Source organism: Phocoena phocoena, chromosome 1 (genome assembly GCF_963924675.1).
Source record: "Phocoena phocoena chromosome 1, mPhoPho1.1, whole genome shotgun sequence".
NCBI classification, from domain to species: Eukaryota; Metazoa; Chordata; class Mammalia; order Artiodactyla; family Phocoenidae; genus Phocoena; species Phocoena phocoena.
In genome coordinates this window covers 28,493,661-28,511,400 of record NC_089219.1, presented here as the reverse complement: position 1 = coordinate 28,511,400, position 17,740 = coordinate 28,493,661, and the positions used below count along the sequence as shown (strand labels likewise).

The window sequence follows — 17,740 nt, the reverse complement described above, 5'->3', positions numbered from 1 at the left end:
ATGGATCATTTAAATTTTTTTCTTTGTATGTCAGTTAGATACAACTTTAAAACTAAGAACGTTGGCATTTGTACTGCAAACCATTGATGGTGATCCTCATGGCCATTGGACAGAGAGTGTCTAAGCTAAATGTTTAAATTCATTTATTGGTCACTTGGATGTTTAGGTTAGTTCAGAGTTATGTATAGATACTGTTCCTCCTCTTGGGGACCTCATAACTTTGCTTTATTACTTAGACTTACTATCTAAATAATTAGAATAGTGGAGACAACCAAAGACAGATTATATCACGCACAGGATAAGGATTACTTTGTAAAAGATACAGGATTCCTGGCAATGTTATCATGATTGATTAGTGTTCGCATTCCTTCAGGTTAATTGGCAAATTCTCATGTTGTACTGATCATGGGAAAGAAGGGAATTGATGAAAAAGGAGCTAGAAAGTGAGGCTTAGCACTCAGGATGGACATATCTGTAAGGGTGGAAATAGTATGAAGGTACTTAATAAGTGGTAATTTGCTCTCCAAATCTGGATGTAGGATTTGTTGTTTTTGTTTTTTCAGGCTTCCAGGAAAATGTCTCTGTGCCTGTGTCAATTTCAAGATAGGTTAGGGTGGGTGTACTGTGAAGTAGATATGCTCGAAGTGTCAGTGCTTATGAATGTTTGTGACAATGAATACCTTCACCTTAGGGCTCCTTCCAAGAGTCCAGGAAGGAGAGAGAAGGAAACTGTCATATATTTCTACCATGTGTCAGGCAGTGTGCTGGGCACTTTTTATAAAATTCCCACCATATCCCTTTAGGAAGATGTATATGAGGTGTTTGTTTATTTTCCTTTAAAATTTTATTTATTTTCCTTTAAAAATTAAAAAAAATATTGACATATAGTTGATTTATAATGTTTCAGGTGTACAGCAAAGTGATTCAGATATATATATATATATATATATATTCTTTTTCAGATTCTTTTCCATTATAGGTTATTAAAAGATACTGAATGTAGTTTCCTGTGCTATACAGTAGATCCTTATATATCTGTATCCATTAATCCCAAATTCCAAATATATGCCCCCCTTCCCTTGTGGTAACCGTAAGCTTGTTTTCTACGTCTGAGTCTGTTTCTGTTTTGTAAATAAGTTCATTTGTATCATTTTTTTAGATTCCACATATATGTGATAGCATATGATACTTGTCTTTTTCTGTCTGACTGACTTCACTTAGTGTGATAATCTCTGGGTCCATCCATCCATATATATACACACACACACACACACACACACACAGCCCACATCTTCTTTATCCATTCATCTGTTGATAGACATTTAGGTTGCTTCCATATCTTGGCTATTGTAAATAGTCCTGCTGTGAACATTGGGGTCATGTATCTTTTCAAGTCAGAGTTTTCTTTGAATATATGCCCAAGAGTGGGATTGCCGGATCATATGGCAACTCTATTTTTAGTTTTTTAAGGAACCTCCATACTGTTCTCCGTAACTGCACCAATTTACGTTCCCACCAACAGTGTAGGAGGGTTCCCTTTTCTTCACACCCTCTCCAGCATTTATTATTTGTAGATTTTAAAATAATGGCCATTCTGATGGGTGTGAGGTGGTACCTCATTGTAGTTTTGATTTGCATTTCTCTAATAATTAGCAGTGTTGAGCATCTTTTCATGTGCTTTTTGGCCATCAGTGTGTCTTTTTTAAAAATATATATAATAATAATAATGGCCAATTTTTGGGCTTCCCTGGTGGCACAGTGGTTGAAAGTCCGCCTGCCGATGCAGGGGACACGGGTTCGTGCCCTGGTCTGGGAAGATCCCACATGCCGCGGAGTGGCTGGGCCCGTGAGCCACGGCCGCTGAGTCTGTGCATCCGGAGCCTGTGCTCCACAACGGGAGAGGCCACAACAGTGAGAGGCCCGCATACCGCAAAAAAAAAAAAAAAAAAAAAAAAAAAAAAAACAATTTTAAAAAATTTTATTTATTTATTTATTTTTGGCTGCGTTGGGTCTTTGTTGCTGCATGCCGGCTTTCTTTAGTTGCAGTGAGTGGGGGCTACTTTTCATTGTGGTGCGCGGGCTTCTCATTGCGGTGGCTTCCCTTGTTGCAGAACACGGGCTCTAGGCACACAGGCTTCAGTAGTTGTGGCACGCGGGCTCAATAGTTGTGGCACACAGGCTTAGTTGCTCCGTGGCATGTGGGATCTTCCCGGACCAGGGCTCGAACTCATGTCCCTTGCATTGGCTGGTGGATTCTTAACCACCATGCCACCAGGGAAGTCCCCATCAGTATGTCTTTGAAGAAATGTCTCTTTAGGTCTTCTGCCCATTTTTTGTTGAGTTGTATGAGCTGTTTGTATATTTTGGAAATTAATCCCTTATTGGTAGCATCTTCTTTTTCCCATTCCATAGGCTATCTTTTCATTTTGTATATGTTTTCCTTTGCTGTGCAAAAGCTTTTAAGTTTAGGTCCCATTTGTTTATTTTAATTTTTGTTTCCATTATTCTAGGAGACGGATCCAAAAAGATATTGCTGCAATTTATGTCAGAGTGTCCTGCCTGTATTTTCTTCTATGAGTTTTGTAGTATCCAGTCTTACATTTAGGTCTGTAATCCATTTTGAGTTTATTTTTGTATATGGCGTTAGAGAATATTCTAATTTCATTCTTTTACATGTAGCTGTCCAGTTTCCCCAGCACCACTTTTTGAAGAGGCTGTCTTTTCTCCATTGTGCCTCCTTTGTCATAGATTAATTGACTTTTAGTGCATGGGTTTATTTCTGGGCTTTCTATTCTGTTCTGTTAATCTGTGTGTCTGTTCTTGTGCCAGTACCATACTGTTTTGATTACTGTAGCTTTGTAGTATAGTCTGAAGTCAGGGTGCATGATTCCTCCAGCTCTGTTCTCCTTTTTCAAGATTGTTTTGGCTATTTGGGGTATATTTGACTATATGAGGAATTTATCTTATATCTCAGTGCTAGGAGTGGATGGGCTTCTCTTGAGTGCTTACCCTGTTTATTTCATGGACACTGTGAACTTCATAGGTGATTGTGTTTCCTAGTAATTACTTTAGCATTTACTGAGGCTTTATTATGTTTTGGGTACTATGCTTGTTTATATGCATTATCTCTTTGAGTCTTCAGTGCAGCCTTTTTGTAGTAGGTATTATCCCATGTTTTCAATGAAAACATTTTCAGAGAGGTTAGGTTACTAACTTTTCTAAAGCTACACGTCTGGTAATAGAGCTGGATTTCAAACTCGGGTCTAACTGTAATGTAGTCCAGCTGTTTCTTCCTGAGCTATTTAAGCTACCGTTCTCTTCATTTAATTCTAAATGCCTGTAGCATAATTTTTTTACTTACTTAGCAACCTATGTCTAAAGAAAAGTAGAAAGAGAAGGACCTAGGAGCCTAGAAAAAAGCAGCAATATTATGTGCAATCATAGGATACTGGCAGTCAACTTAAACTTCAACCAGTTCTCAGAAGTAGGACCTATCACTTTCTGACATTTGTTTAGTGATTTTCTTAATCTTCCTTCTTGTGATACTAGGCATTAGCCATATACGTATTAAAACATATATAGGGCTTCCCTGGTGGCGCAGTGGTTGAGAGTTTGCCTGCCGATGCAGGGGACGCGGGTACGTGCCCCAGTCCGGGAAGATCCCACATGCCACGGAGCGGCTGGGCCTGTGAGCCATGGCTGCTGAGCCTGCGTGTCCGGAGCCTGTGCTCCGCAACAGGAGAGGCCACAACAGTGAGAGGCCTGTGTACCACAAAAAAAACCAAAACAAAAACATATATAATGCCTTCTGGTATGATTATTATTCACTCAGCAAATATTTACTGAACATATACTATATGCTTATACATCATTGAACAAGCCAGACACAATCCTGCCTTCATGGAGTTTATAATTGGTATAAATATTTGAATAGGTGGATTGTGTCTTACACATACTATATGTTTTCCTAAACACACCACAGTCACACATGTATATGCTGTAAGAGTTTCACAAAATCGAATGGCTTGGAATTTGTCTTATTCCAGGAAAACACTGTTGCATCAAGAATATGAGGAAATGTAACAGTCAAGAGACCCATCACTGTGGCTTTGTCACTTTGAATGTCATGATTCTTAGAGGAGTAAGAGAGTGGCAGTATACAAGACTTTATTTGAAATTAAAAGAAAAAAAATAGTGTGAGCCAGAGATCTTTGATGGAGCATTGTCAAAAGAATTTCAGAAACTGCAAGTTGTTGCACAGATGTATTGATTTAATTAGTCTAAATAACACCATTTATCTGTGCTTAAGCATCTCACACACGCAAAAGTTGGTGATTCGAAGTCACAGAATAATTTATGAGTTATCTTCTGTACCACGTGTTATAGCTTCTGAATACCAGCTTTGATGTGTGTGTGTGTCAGATGCTTAAGCATAAATAAATGATATTATATAGACCAGTTAAGCAATACAGTTTGCTTCTGAAATTCCGTTGACATCTTCATGTAAAAATTTTTTGGTGGTGGCTTTTAAAGATCACATTAACTGTTTTAAATACAGTTGAAGTGTGGGCAAGAGCCTCACTGGAGACAGCATATGAGGGTTCTGCTGGTTAGGTCTCTAGTTATCTGGGTGGATCCTTAATATACCATTGCAACTTGATAAAATTGTTTTGGTTAGCCGTAAAAGGAGTATTCTCCAGTGAATGGAGAAGAGTAGAGTTATCCTCATAGCAAAAAGATGAACCTACTTTGTGATAGGTAAGAAACTATATTATTAAACCTCTTGGGGAAGGAAACCAGTTAGAATCTCCTTGCTGTATATTTCTCTCTCTGTTTTGCTATTCGAATTTTAACTATAGGAACACTACAGTATTCTTTGTCTGCCTGACTTTGCATTACTATTCTCACAGTTTAAAAATATATATATGTTTTTTATTTTTAGGTAATTTAGACTTTTTTGTTGTTGTTTAAAGTGGTAAGATGTCAAAAGGAGACTGGGGTATAGCTAATATACTAAGAATTCAGGTAGCATTTTTTTCTTCCAGAGTTTGGGATGCCTCACCTCTATTATTTTTTTCTCACCATATTTCATAGAAGACAGAAAGGGGAAGGATTAATTAACTCAGTTTTACACATAAGGAAACATATGCTTATAGGGGTTAAGTGTCTTGCCTAAGGTCAGACTTACTAAGAATGTAGTCACAGAATGTGGCAGAGAATTCCAGAGCCTGGCAAAGTATAGCACGCTACTTACTGGGAAATGTGATAGGCAGATTATTTTCTCTAAAGACTTGACTATTGCTGGTCAATTCTTAACCCCTGAGACTATTCAGCATCTTATCCCCAAGGCAGAAACTTGTTTGCAGGTTAGGGCTACTCTGTAGTCTAAGGGAAGTATTACTTAGCACAGCTGGCTTGGAATTCCAAGTAAGTACATGATATTTTCATGTGTTCTTCTAACATGAGTTAGAATGTTTCTTCAGGCTGCCAAGTGCCCATGTTAATCAGTGTTCAAAGAATACAAAGCATCACTTTTAAGACCATTAGCTGTTATTACTTTATGCCCCGTAATAGGATGCATAAATGTATTTGATTTCATTTAATGTGCATTTAATCGAATGTATAAGTTTAGGGAGGGACATATAACCATGGGCAAGGCCTGCTCACTAGCCACTGTGCCAAATGCAAGAGGGAAAACACACTTTGCACAGAAAAAGGAAGACATTTTACATGGGAGTCTCACTGCTGATGCCTGGCAGCATAGACAGGCCATGGTAAATGGCCCACCTGGTATAGAAAAAGAATCATCCATTTGGAGATGAAGAGCAAGGCAGACATAGTTAAGGTTCTCTGTAGAAACTTGCATTTTTAGACTTGCAGGTAATACAAAGAAAGGATACCTATAAATAGGTTATTATAAGTACTGTTTATTTATCTCACTGATAAAAATTACTTCTTAGTTACCTTAGCAGAGCCTTATTATATTAGAAAAATATTAGCATTTCACCTAAATCTACAGTTCTTCTAGAGTTACCACATTTCTTTGTATTTATGAACTTCCATTATTACTGTCTGCATTAAAAGTTTAATGATTTGGAAATTCCCTGGCCGTCCAGTGGTTAGGACTTTGAGCTTTCACCACCTGGGGCGTGGGTTCGATCCCTGGTCAGGGAACTAAGATCCTGCAAGATGTGTGACACAGCCAAAAAGAAAGTTTAGTGATTTGACTTAAATATTTGAGACTTTCTACCCTTCCCTACTGCAAGACTTGTTTCTTTTTTTCTTTTTTTAAAAAATCTTTTCTTTTTTTATAGTTGATACACAATATTATGTTAGTTCCAGGTATACAGCAGAATGATTCAGTTTTGGGCTTCCCTGGTGGCGCAGTGGTTGAGAGTCCGCCTGCCGAGGCAGGGGACACAGGTTTGTGCCCTGGTCTGGGAAGATCCCACATGCCACGGAGCGGCTGGGCCCGTGAGCCATGGCCGCTGAGCCTGCGCATCCGGAGCCTGTGCTCCGCAACGGGAGAGGCCACAACAGTGAGAGGCCTGCGTACCGCAAAAAAAAAAAAAAAAAAAAGATTCAGTTTTATATATACTATTTTTTTCAGATTATTTTCCAATATAGGTTATTACAAGATTTTGAATATAGTTCCCTATGCTATACAGTAAATCCTTGTTGCTTATCTATTTTATGTGTAGTAGTTTGTTCATTCCATACTCCTAATGTATACCCCCGCTTCCTTTCCCCTTTGGTAACCGTAAGTTTATTTTCTATGTCTGTGAGTTAGTTTCTGTTTTGTATATAGATTCACTTGTATTATTTTTTAAATTCCACATATAAGTGATATCATATAATATTTATCTTTCTCTGACTTACTTCACTAAGTATTATCTAGGTCCATCCATGTTGCTGCAAATGGCAATAATTCAGTCTTTTTTATGGCTGAGTAATAGTCCATTGTATATATGTACCACATCTTCTTTTTTTTTTGCAGTATGTGGGCCTCTCACTGTTGTGGCCTCTGCCGTTGCGGAGCACAGGCTCCGGACGCGCAGGCTCAGCGGCCATGGCTCACAGGCCCAGCCACTCCACGGCATGTGGGATCTTCCCAGACCGTGGCACGAACCCGTGTCCCCTGCATCGGCAGGCGGACTCTCAACCACTGCGCCACCAGGGAAGCCCTGTACCACATCTTCTTAAGCCAGTCATCTCTTGATGGGTACTTGGGTTGTTTCCATGACTTGGCTATTGTAAATAGTGCTGCTATGAACATTGGGGTGCGTGTATTGAATTAGAGTTTTGTCTTTTCTGGACATATACCCGGGTGTGGAATAGCTGGATCATATGGTAGCTCTGTTTTTAGTTTTTAAAGCAACTTCCGTATTGTTTTCCATAGTGGCTGCACCAGTTTACGTTCCCACCAACAATGTTGGAGGGTTCCCTTTCCTTCCAGTTTACCATTTGAGATTTTGGTCCAGTTGTCCAGACTGAGCCTTCTTCTTTTGGATGATGTGGTTGGAGCTGCAGCTTTCTTTAGCCTGTGGCCTGACACTCTCAGAGTTGTGTGTGTTGGTTTCAGCTATTAGGAACAATACAAGAACACCCGTGCTTTGCCTTTGAAATGCTTTTGTAACAGGTTTTGGTCCATGGGCTTTAAGAAGCAGCTTTTTCACATACCTTAAAGTGCTCCAAATACTCTTCTGTTCAGAGAAAACAAGCTGACCTCCCTTTACCTCTGACCACACTCTGGGTCCTTTAGATTTGTCTAAATCTTTACTTTCATCATGATTTACTCAGCTGCTGCTATTTTCTTATTTATCAAGAGTTGGAACGTTCCTATTTCCATGAGGAGAGGTGTTGGTGTTATTGCTTTGACCATCACTTTGCAGTGTCTTTCCTTTGCAGACCCCATATCACGTCAACCTCCTCCTGGCTGGCTATGATGAGCATGAGGGTCCAGCGCTCTACTACATGGACTACCTGGCAGCCTTGGCAAAAGCCCCTTTTGCAGCCCACGGCTATGGTGCCTTCCTGACTCTCAGTATCCTGGACCGGTATTACACACCAAGTAAGTTTCAGCTCTCTAAGTGTAGGGAGCAGTAGCAGAGCCCTGTCCTCAGCTGTTTCCTGGTTTTGTGCACAACCCCCTGGAGTTGGGTGGCCAGGGCTTGAAAAGAGGATGGATCCTAAGAAGTACATGCAGGTACCCTCTGGAAGCTTTCTCCTGTAGGTCATTAGGGTTATGGAAAAGCTGATCGAACTCCCTCTTCTGCCAGATAAAACGAGGTATTGCATATGCCCAGAGCTGGGTTTTGTTTTGTTTTAAAGGGGAGTTGGAGTAAAACTATAATTCTTCAGTTACATAAGTTCAGTTTTTTCACTCATTTTGCCCTAGTTAGGTGCTCATTAGCTTCTCAGGTGTAAAGAATGAGCAAGTAAACCAAGTGGTTTGAATGTTTGTTTTGAGCTTGTGGTGATGAACAGGTCTCCAGCTTGACAACTGAGGGTTTCTTTTCTTAAATATCAAAGCTTTCTAGGGCCATAGCCTGAGCTGTTCCCTTGGTTCTTATCACCTAATGGCTACCCTCTCCTACAAGAAAAGGCTGGCTCTCTACTTGTCCATGAACCATCAGCTTGGCAAACCTCCAGACACTGGGATGCTTTTGTGTTAAGTTCTATTTTCTGACCCCAATCCTAACCTCAACTTCAGCCACTGTGAGCAGTAGGCAGTTGGGATTCTCAGCTTTTACAAGCTATAGATGTAGCACAGATAACCAGTTTTCTCCTTACATTCCATTCATCCCTGTCAGTATAGTAAGAATCTGGCTTGTTCATTCCTTTTTTGGTGCTGCCCTCTCACTCAACCTCAGCCATGCCAGAGCTCCAGGCCACATCCTAAAAAGAATTAGCCTGGCCTCCTAGTGACTGCTTCTTGATTTGGCGTCTGTCAGTAATACAGCTGATTTGCCCACCAAAATAACCACCAACCACCCCTGAAGCCTAACTGCATAATATGTCATCCCAGTTTGCCATGCCTGTGGACAGTTCCTTTGGCTCCTATTTTATGAGAGACTCAGCCCCATCCTATGAATTCTCATTCCATTGTTAAGCTGAGGCCCAGCTGGCAAAGTGAGGCTAAAACACTGGCCCTGGCCTCCCTTTCCCTGATTTGCAGCTGGCTAGGGCAGATGGAGCTGATTTAAGCCCTGGTCTAAAGGGGGGCTGGGGGCGTTGGGAGTTGGGGGATGGGCTATAACGAAGAGGCAGGCCGCTGGACTTCTCTAGAGGCAAGCCCTGGCCATGGGAGGCAGAATTCCGTCATGCTCTCCCTTCTCTGTAGCAAATCAATTTGCAATGGCTTGTGGCTGCCTGAGCATTGGGTGTGGGGCACCCTCAACTGCATATGGAATAAGTTTGTTGAAAGCCAGAAGGCTAGGCTTTTTTGTTGTTTTTTTGCCTTTTCTGTTGTGTGGCATTTGTGTGGCATATGCTGACCTGGAAACGTGTGAAACTTAGTCAAAAGTTGCAGCAGAGCGTTGGACTTAATGTCAGCACCTTGAGTGCCTGGCCTCTGTGTTCTCTTTCAGCTATCTCACGTGAGAAGGCAGTGGAGCTTCTTAGGAAATGTCTGGAGGAGGTGAGTAGCTCCCATGGGATCCTGAAAGGAATGTTTTGTCTCTCTGTTTGCCAATATTGTTCCCGTTCCTCAGTTGCATTTTTTCTGATCCTTGCCAGAAGGTATAATAAATATCCACTAACCAGATGTGAAGTTGCTACCAGGGGTAGAGTTTGGTACATAACAAGCTTATTTTTTCACTCATGGGTCACCTTCTCATCAATGTCAATTTTATAATTTAATTAATTTTCTTTTTGGTTCATCCAGACTAGTGGTTCTCAAAATTTAGCATGTATAAGAATCATCTGGGGAGCTTGTTTCTTAAAAAAGGCAGATTCACACTCTCCACCCAATTCTGATTCAGTGGTCCTGGTGTAGATCTTGAGAATATTTTAACCAGCAGTCCCAAATGATTTTGCTGCAGGTGGTAACTGGAGCCATACTTTAAGAACTATTGTGCTAGATTTTATACCTGCTCTATTTTTGTGCTACCCGGAGTTGTCATAAAGTCTGCTCCCTTGGGGACTTCCCTGGTGGTGCAGTGGTTAAGAATCCGCCTGCCAACTCAGGGGACACGGGTTTGATCCCTGGTCTGGGAAGATCCCACATGCTGTGGAGCAACTAAGTCCGTGTGCCACAACTACTGAGCCTGCACTGTAGAGCCCGTGAGCCACAACTGCTGAGCCCGCGAGCCACAACTACTGAAGTCCTTGTGCCTAGAGCCCCTGCTCTTCAACGAAGAGTAGCCCCCACTCGCTGCAACTAGAGAGAGCCTGCATACAGCAACGAAGACCAAATGCAGCACCCCCCCCAAAAAAAGTCTGTTCCCTTAATAGTACATAAGTTTGGGAGGGAAAGCCTCTGCTGGGAATTCAGGAGGCCATAGAAGGTAACTAAGAGGCTTTGGGCAGTAGGGGCGAGCAGCCCTTAGTTTATGAGGCCAGGAACACAGGCCCTGCCCATTCCAATACTACTCCTAGGAGTCTAAGGCTCTGGGGTATGAATGGAAGATGAGGAGGAAAAGAAAGCAGCTCCTGTAGGCTTTTTAATTCTTTTACTGTTCTTGTAGCCTAAGGATGAACTTGAATTCATGGTCTAGTGAGAAGAGAGTAGGAGGTTGAGAGCAGGTGGTAGCATTGGACAGTAATGTCAGTTTGCCTCTTACACAAGCCTGTCATTTTCAGTCCATAGTGCCCCTTTTTCCTCTTGTTTGTAAATCCCCTTTCCAAAGCAGAAGCTGAGAATAAACTCATGTGCTTTTCTTATTAACCATTCAGCCACGAGGCCGTATTAGTCCAGCAGCCGCAAGTGTTGCAAGGGGCTGCCAGGAAGAAGCCACTGGACTATTGAATTCTTTGAGACTTTATTCCTCAAGGATCCTAAATATGATTATTTTATAAACCCACATTTCCTTATTGTCACCTTTTCTTGATCTTGGAGCTGGTGTCTGGACACAGGAGTCATCAGCCAGAGAGGACGGTAGAAATGGAAATGGTTCTTGCTGTCCAGTCCTCATCTGTAAAGGAGATGGGAAACATCAAGAGAGAGAGGGCTTAGGCCTGGAGAGGTGTACATGTCCAGGATATGCCCCTAAGGGAGCACATGGAGCTTTGTGCCTTCTATCTAGAGATTAAGTGAGGTGTCCAGGAAGAGTCACCCACAGAAGCAAAGATTTCCTCCAGCTGTGTTTCTCAATAATCTCCAGCCAGGTTAATGGGGGCCGTCTGGTTTTATGCACATAGACCAGAGCTCCTTTGGAATAGCCTCTCAAGCAGAGAGTCTCATGAAAGCCCAGAGGTGTTTCTTTAATGACAGGTTAGCTTGTATTGGAGGAGACAGAAGCAGGAGTTGTTCCAAGAGTAGTTCTGAGGCCATCCTTCCCACCACTCCCCAGCTATACACACAAACACATACACATCTGGTCCTTATAATGTGGGCGGGTGACTGGAGCAAACTGTTGGGACCTAGGAGTACATGGCTTTGGTCCAAAGCTTATTCCTAGGGCAGTCGCTCCTTGGTTGGCTTGTTACCTTGAGACACTTTAAAAGAGAAGTCTGTTTACCAGGCTAATTAGTGGCAAATTGTGAGGAATAGAGCATTAGATTGTCTCATTCTTCATCAGCTGACTGACCAGAGTCAAGCCCTCAGCTCTTGCTCACTACCTTCCAGTCAGCCTCCACCTGCCGTTTGGGCTTTCCTCAGTGTCCTAGTACCAACTGCCTCCAATAGGATACCAGCGGCACAAAAGCAGAGATTATTATCTGCTTATATGCCCAGTGCCTAGAACAGAGCCTGGACCACAGTTAGTTCTCAATAAAAACTTGTTGACTGATTTCCTTCATGTTTCTCTGCAGCTCCAGAAACGCTTCATTCTGAATCTGCCAGCCTTCAGTGTTCGAATCATTGACAAGAATGGCATCCACGACCTGGACAACATTTCCTTCCCTAAACAGGGCTCCTAACGTCATGCCCTCCCTCCCACTTGCCAGGGAACTTTTTTTGATGGGCTCCTTTATTTTTTTCTACTCTTTTGATGTGTGCTCTCCATAGATGGTTATTTCAGAATAAAGCTGACTATGGATAAATTGAGTGCTCTGGGTTGAGTCTCAGTTTACCTAACATCACCTCAGGAAGGAAGTGGAGGGAGGATTGCCTGCATTGGACTTTTTGCCAGGACTGTCTTTCCTCCTGCCCCTTTCCCTTCATTAATGCTCTGATTGCCCTTTAGCAGCTGACAGCTTGCTTGCTAATGTTTCATTCCCTCTAAAGCAGTGGTTCTTTATTGCCCCTAAGCTTAAACATTTTTAACTTAATTAATTTGAATAAGTAATATATGTACCTATAGATTGACATATATACACTAATATGTATAAAATAAGTAACTAATAAAAACCAGGTGGATAGCACAGAGAACTCTACTTCACTTTGCTGTACAGTAGAAACTAACACAACATTGTAAAACAACTATACCCCAATTAAAAAAAAAAAAGAAAGAAAGAAACATAAATAAAAAGTAAAACTGTAAAACATCTAGAAGAACCCTCCCCCCCCCAAAAAAAATTGTTATTGGGCCATTAAAAAAAAATGTAAACAGTACAAAAACACACAGTAAAAATGTTTCTCCCATCCCTATAATTTAATCACCTTCTTCCCTTCCCAGGGGAAACTTCAGCTACTAATTTCTTATCTAACCTTTAAGAGATATGCTGTTCTTGTATAAAATATGTGCATGCCCACGTCCCTTTTAAAAAATATTTTTAAATGTTCTGCATATTGCTTTTTTTCATTTAACACTGTGTTGGAGATTGTTTTTATATCAGTACCTAAATAACTACCTTATTGTTGTTGACAGTTGGATAATATTCCATGAAATTGGTGTACTGTAAGTGGTTAACCAGGTATCTGTTTTACTTCCTAACCTAGCTTTTTGGAAATGAGTAATGTAGATATTTTTTGATTGGTGCCACTAAAACAGTGGTTCTTAACCAGGTGTATGTATGAGTCACCTGGGGAGTTTTCTTTTTTAGTCTACATGATTAGGCTGCATTCACTCCCGGATTCTAACAAACAGGTTTGGGGCCTAAACTAGGAATATTTTTTTAAAGCTTCTAATCTTAGGTGATGATAGAGAACCACCAGATTGAAGCTTTTTTGGAGCAGTGGTCCTCAAACTTTAGCATGCATCCCAGCTTCCTTACAAACACAGCTTGCTGGGTCCTACTCCTGTAGTTTAGGGTGTGGCCTGAGATTTTACATTTCTAATATTTCCAATTGATGCTGATGCTGCTGGTCTGGGAACCATACTGTGAGCACCATTTGGTCTTAAACTAAGGTAAGCCCTACTTTATTCCATTCTGTGCTACTCGTAATACCACATACAATAGGTTTTGGGTTTATCTGAGGCGAAATATACCATCTCTCTAAGATACTCCATATAGATCAGCACATTTGTATTAACAGTATTGGATTAATATCAAATTGAACGTCATACACTTTTTAATACACCAATGGTAAATGCTAATCATTTACCAATGACAAGCTAATCATTGACTAAATGGGCAAAAGAGATGATTCACATGACCACAGCTGGTTTATCATCAAACACCACCATCAGTATGCATAGGTATGGGCTTTGGGCTAGATTCCTGAATCTCTTTCCAAGGCATCTATTTTAAAACTCCACAGGTGATTCTTAGGCTTGCCCCAGTTGAGTGCCACTACTAGGGCACGAGCAGTCCTGCTTCATGGTTTTCCCATCTGTAGAATGGTTAAAATTGTACGAGGATTGCATGTGCAAATATAAAGCATTTGGAACAGGGCCTGGTATGTGGTAAGTGCTCAATAAGTACATAATTATTGATAAACTTGTTATTCTGCAGCCAAGCCTCACGAGGAATGAGATTGTTCTCTGCCTTTGAATATAAGTGTCCCCAGGGCAGTCTCATAGGCAAGCCCACCAGCCCACCCTGACTTCCAGTCTGTTTTCTCCAATCCAGATCTCTTTTCTGAGCTCAAGATACACTTAATTCTAGGTATCTCACCCTCTAGTCATAGGGACATCAAACTCAGCATGTCTAAATCTAAGCCTTACCATCAGCCCCCAGCTCCCAAGTGCCCAAGCCAGAAACCTAGGCATCATTTATCTTTGATAAGCTTATTTTGGAATAAATTTGGTTTTGCAGAAAAGTTGCAAAGATAACACAGAGTTTCCTTATACCCCTCACCTAGTTTCCCCTGATGTTAACATTTGTAAAAACTAAGAAGCCAACGTTGGTTGGCACATTAGTATTGATATTAACTAAACTCCAGCCTTCATTCAGATTTCACTGATTTTTCCACTAACGTCCTTTCTCTGTTCTAGGATATGATCCAGGATACCATATTGCATTTAGCTGGGCATTATTTTTGATGCCTTCTTTATCTCCAACCTTCACATAGTCACCAAGTTCTGGCAGTTTTACTTCCTAAATCTTTTTTTATTATTATTAATTTTTGTTGGAGTATGCTTGCTTTACCTTCCTAAATCTTTTAATGAAAATCTCCATCTCCATTATCTCAATTCCCCGACCAGGGATTGAACCCAGGCCATGGCAGTGAAAGCCTGGAATCCTAACCACTAAGCCACCAGGGAACTCCCTTGGATTTTTTTTCCCCCCATTTATTTATTTATTTATGGCTGCATTGGGTCTTTGTTGCTGCGCGCAGGCTTTCTCTAGTTGTGTCAAGCAGGGGCTACTCTTTATTGCGGTGTGCGGGCCTGTCATTGTGGTGGCTTCTCTTGTTGTGGAGCACGGGCTCTAGGCACACAGGCTCAGTAGTTGTGGCTTGCCGGCTCTAGAGTGCAGGCTCAGTAGTTGTGGCGCACGGGCTTAGTTGCTCTGTGGCACGTGGGATCTTCCCAGATAAGGGCTCGAACCTGTGTGCCCTGCATTGGCAGGCGGGTTCTTAACCACTGCGCCACAAGGGAAGTCCCTCTTGGACTATTTTAACAGCTTCCTAACTTCTACTTTTTTTTTTTTTTTTTGCGGTACGCGGGCCTCTCACTGTTGTGGCCTCTCCCGCTGCAGAGCACAGGCTCTGGATGCACAGTCTCAGCGGCCATGGCTCGTGGGCCTAGTCGCTCCGCGGCATGTGGGATCTTTCTGGACTGGGGCACGAACCCGTGTCCCCTGCATTGGCAGGCGGACTCTCAACCACTGCGCCACCAGGGAAGCTCTCTCTACTTTTAATCTCCTCCCTCTCCAGTTTTTTCTCTGTACTCGAAAAATTGGATCGTCCATTCCTCTCCTCACTTAAAACTTTTTTGATGGTTTTCCATTGCTTATAGAATAAAGCCTACCTTTTTGGTTTGACATGCTAAACATTTCATAATCCTTTACCAACCCAGGTCCCCAATTTCCTTTTCCTCTTCTGTACCTCATAACTGAATTGATATGGCCTCAGCATACATTTTTTTTTTTTTTTTTTTATACAAGTCTCTGGATATACTGTGATCAACCACACAGTCATGGACCCAGCCTTCATGGAGTCATGTGGGGAACAGGCAATATGCAAATAACACATATGTTAAGTATTTAATTAGAAAGTATGATACAGTCCAGGAAGAAACAGAATTTTTTTTAAATTAATTTAATTTATTTATTTATGGCTGTGTTGGGTCTTCGTTTCTGTGCGAGGGCTTTCTCTAGTTGTGGCAAGCAGGGGCCACTCTTCATCGCGGTGCGCGGGCCTCTCACTATCGCGGCCTCTCTTGTCGCGGAGCACGGACTCCAGACGCGCAGGCTCAGTAATTGTGGCTCACGGGCCCAGTTGCTCCGTGGCATGTGGGATCTTCCCAGACCAGGGCTCGAACCCGTGTCCCCTGCATCGGCAGGCGGACTCTCAACCACTGCGTCACGAGGGAAGCCCAGCATACATTTTTTACTTCACGCCTGTATATATATATACCTACTGTAAGAAGGGTAAGCATTGCTTCCTGGAACTTTTCTTACAGGTGTGTATATAAGTGTGATTGAGTCGTGATGTAGTGCACTCTGATATTTTCTAATCTGTTTTCTTCTACCAGATTTTGTTTTTTTTAATGCCAGCTATGTCCTAAATCAATTTCATGTTTGAAAAACACTGGGAATGCACTGATGCTTTAACACTTCTGGCCAAACACTGCTCAGAATGGTCTCCCGATTGGTTCCCATCTGCTTTCAGGTGATTAATACACTGAAAACAATTTATTCCTTCCCAGGCTTGAGGTGAGAGGGGATAGGTTGGAGAAGAGAGCACCTGTTTTGCCTCAGGGTAGGGAAGCTTAGCTCTGACTAGTGAAGAGGTTAGGGAGGCTGACAAGGAACCCTTAAGAGATGGAAGAGGGTGCTGAAATAGTTTAAGTGCCATATGTCTTACCTCATTTAATCCCTTCAACTTCCCATAGTGTAAAATAATTTTAGTAGTAGAATGTCTCTTGCAGGCCCAGGGCTTTCGTTAAAGCAGAACATACTTTCAGCCTTTACTCCAGTCCTCCTTTCATATGTGTGGGCTGAGGCAGGGAAACTTCTTGGGAGAAGAAATCACATCTTTGGACCTTTCCCCTGGGAGATGACGCCCGGACCTTTCATTTCTGCAAAACACCTGACCATCTGTCTCTGGCAGCACACCTACAAAGGATTGAGGGAAGAGAATTCCAGGCAAAGAGAACGGTAAGTGCAGTGGCCGAGGCATAAAAGTGGTAATTTGAGGAACAGGAAGGAAACCAGTGTGGCTAGAGCAAAGTGAGTGATGAAGAGAATAGTTTAAGATATGGTTGAGGAAGTAGGCAAAGTTTTGATTGTTGCAGGGCTTTAGTATGAAGGTGTACCAGTGAAAACAGAGGGACCAGTTGGAAGACTATTGTAATAGTCTCGAGGACTAGGGTGGTAGCACAGGAGATAGAAGGAAAAGGATGTGGACTTTCTAATGGATTGGGTGTAGGGAAAGAATCAAATATGACTCCCTGATTTCTGGCTTGAGCAACTGGGTCAGGAAGGTGGTGAGGTCAAGATTTGAGTACTTGAGTCAAGTACTCCTTTTTTTTTTTTTTGCTGTACGCAGGCCTCTCACTGTTGTGGCCTCTCCTGTTGCAGAACGCAGGCTCAGTGGCCATGGCTCACGGGCCCAGCCGCTCCGCGGCATGTGGGATCTTCCGCGGCACGAACCCGTGTCCCCTGCATCGGCAGGCGAACTCTCAACCACTGCGCCACCAGGGATGCCCAAGTACTCCATTTTGGACATAAATAGAAGAGAGAATTTCAGAGAAGAGCAAGTGGTCAGCCATGTCAAATGCTGCTAAGTCCAGAAAAAGGGCCTTTGGGTTTGACATGTGGCCATTGAGGACCTTGCTGAGTGGATTTCCATAGGCTGGTAGGGATAGAAGACAGATTAAATTGGTTGAGGAGTGAATTGGGGGTGGGTGAGGAAATGGAGGTAGGGGTGTAGCGATCTTTTAAAAACTCTCCAACTGCAAAAGAAGTAAATGGAGAAAGGATTTATGTTTTGTAAGGTAAGAGATCATAGAATATGTGTCCTTTGGGGAACGATTTAGTATAGATGATTCAGTAGAGAGGGAGAGAATAAAGGTGCAGGAAAGAAAAG

General features: G+C 42.1%; 1 protein-coding gene across 2 annotated transcripts in view; it reads left to right on the top strand.

The window, feature by feature from the left end:
* The window catches only part of PSMB2 (proteasome 20S subunit beta 2), a 36,993-nt gene extending 24,784 nt beyond the window's left edge, over window positions 1–12,209 (top strand). The window contains exons 4-6 of one of the 2 annotated variants that reach the window (XM_065882300.1): window positions 7,909–8,071; window positions 9,591–9,640; window positions 11,974–12,209. In XM_065882300.1, coding sequence (XP_065738372.1) covers window positions 7,909–8,071; window positions 9,591–9,640; window positions 11,974–12,081 — 321 coding nt within the window. In that variant the 3' untranslated portion in view covers window positions 12,082–12,209. The remainder of the gene's footprint in view (window positions 1–7,908; window positions 8,072–9,590; window positions 9,641–11,973) is intronic. The other variant, XM_065882308.1, reaches the window with a different exon arrangement.
* Window positions 12,210–17,740: the final 5,531 nt, after the last annotated feature.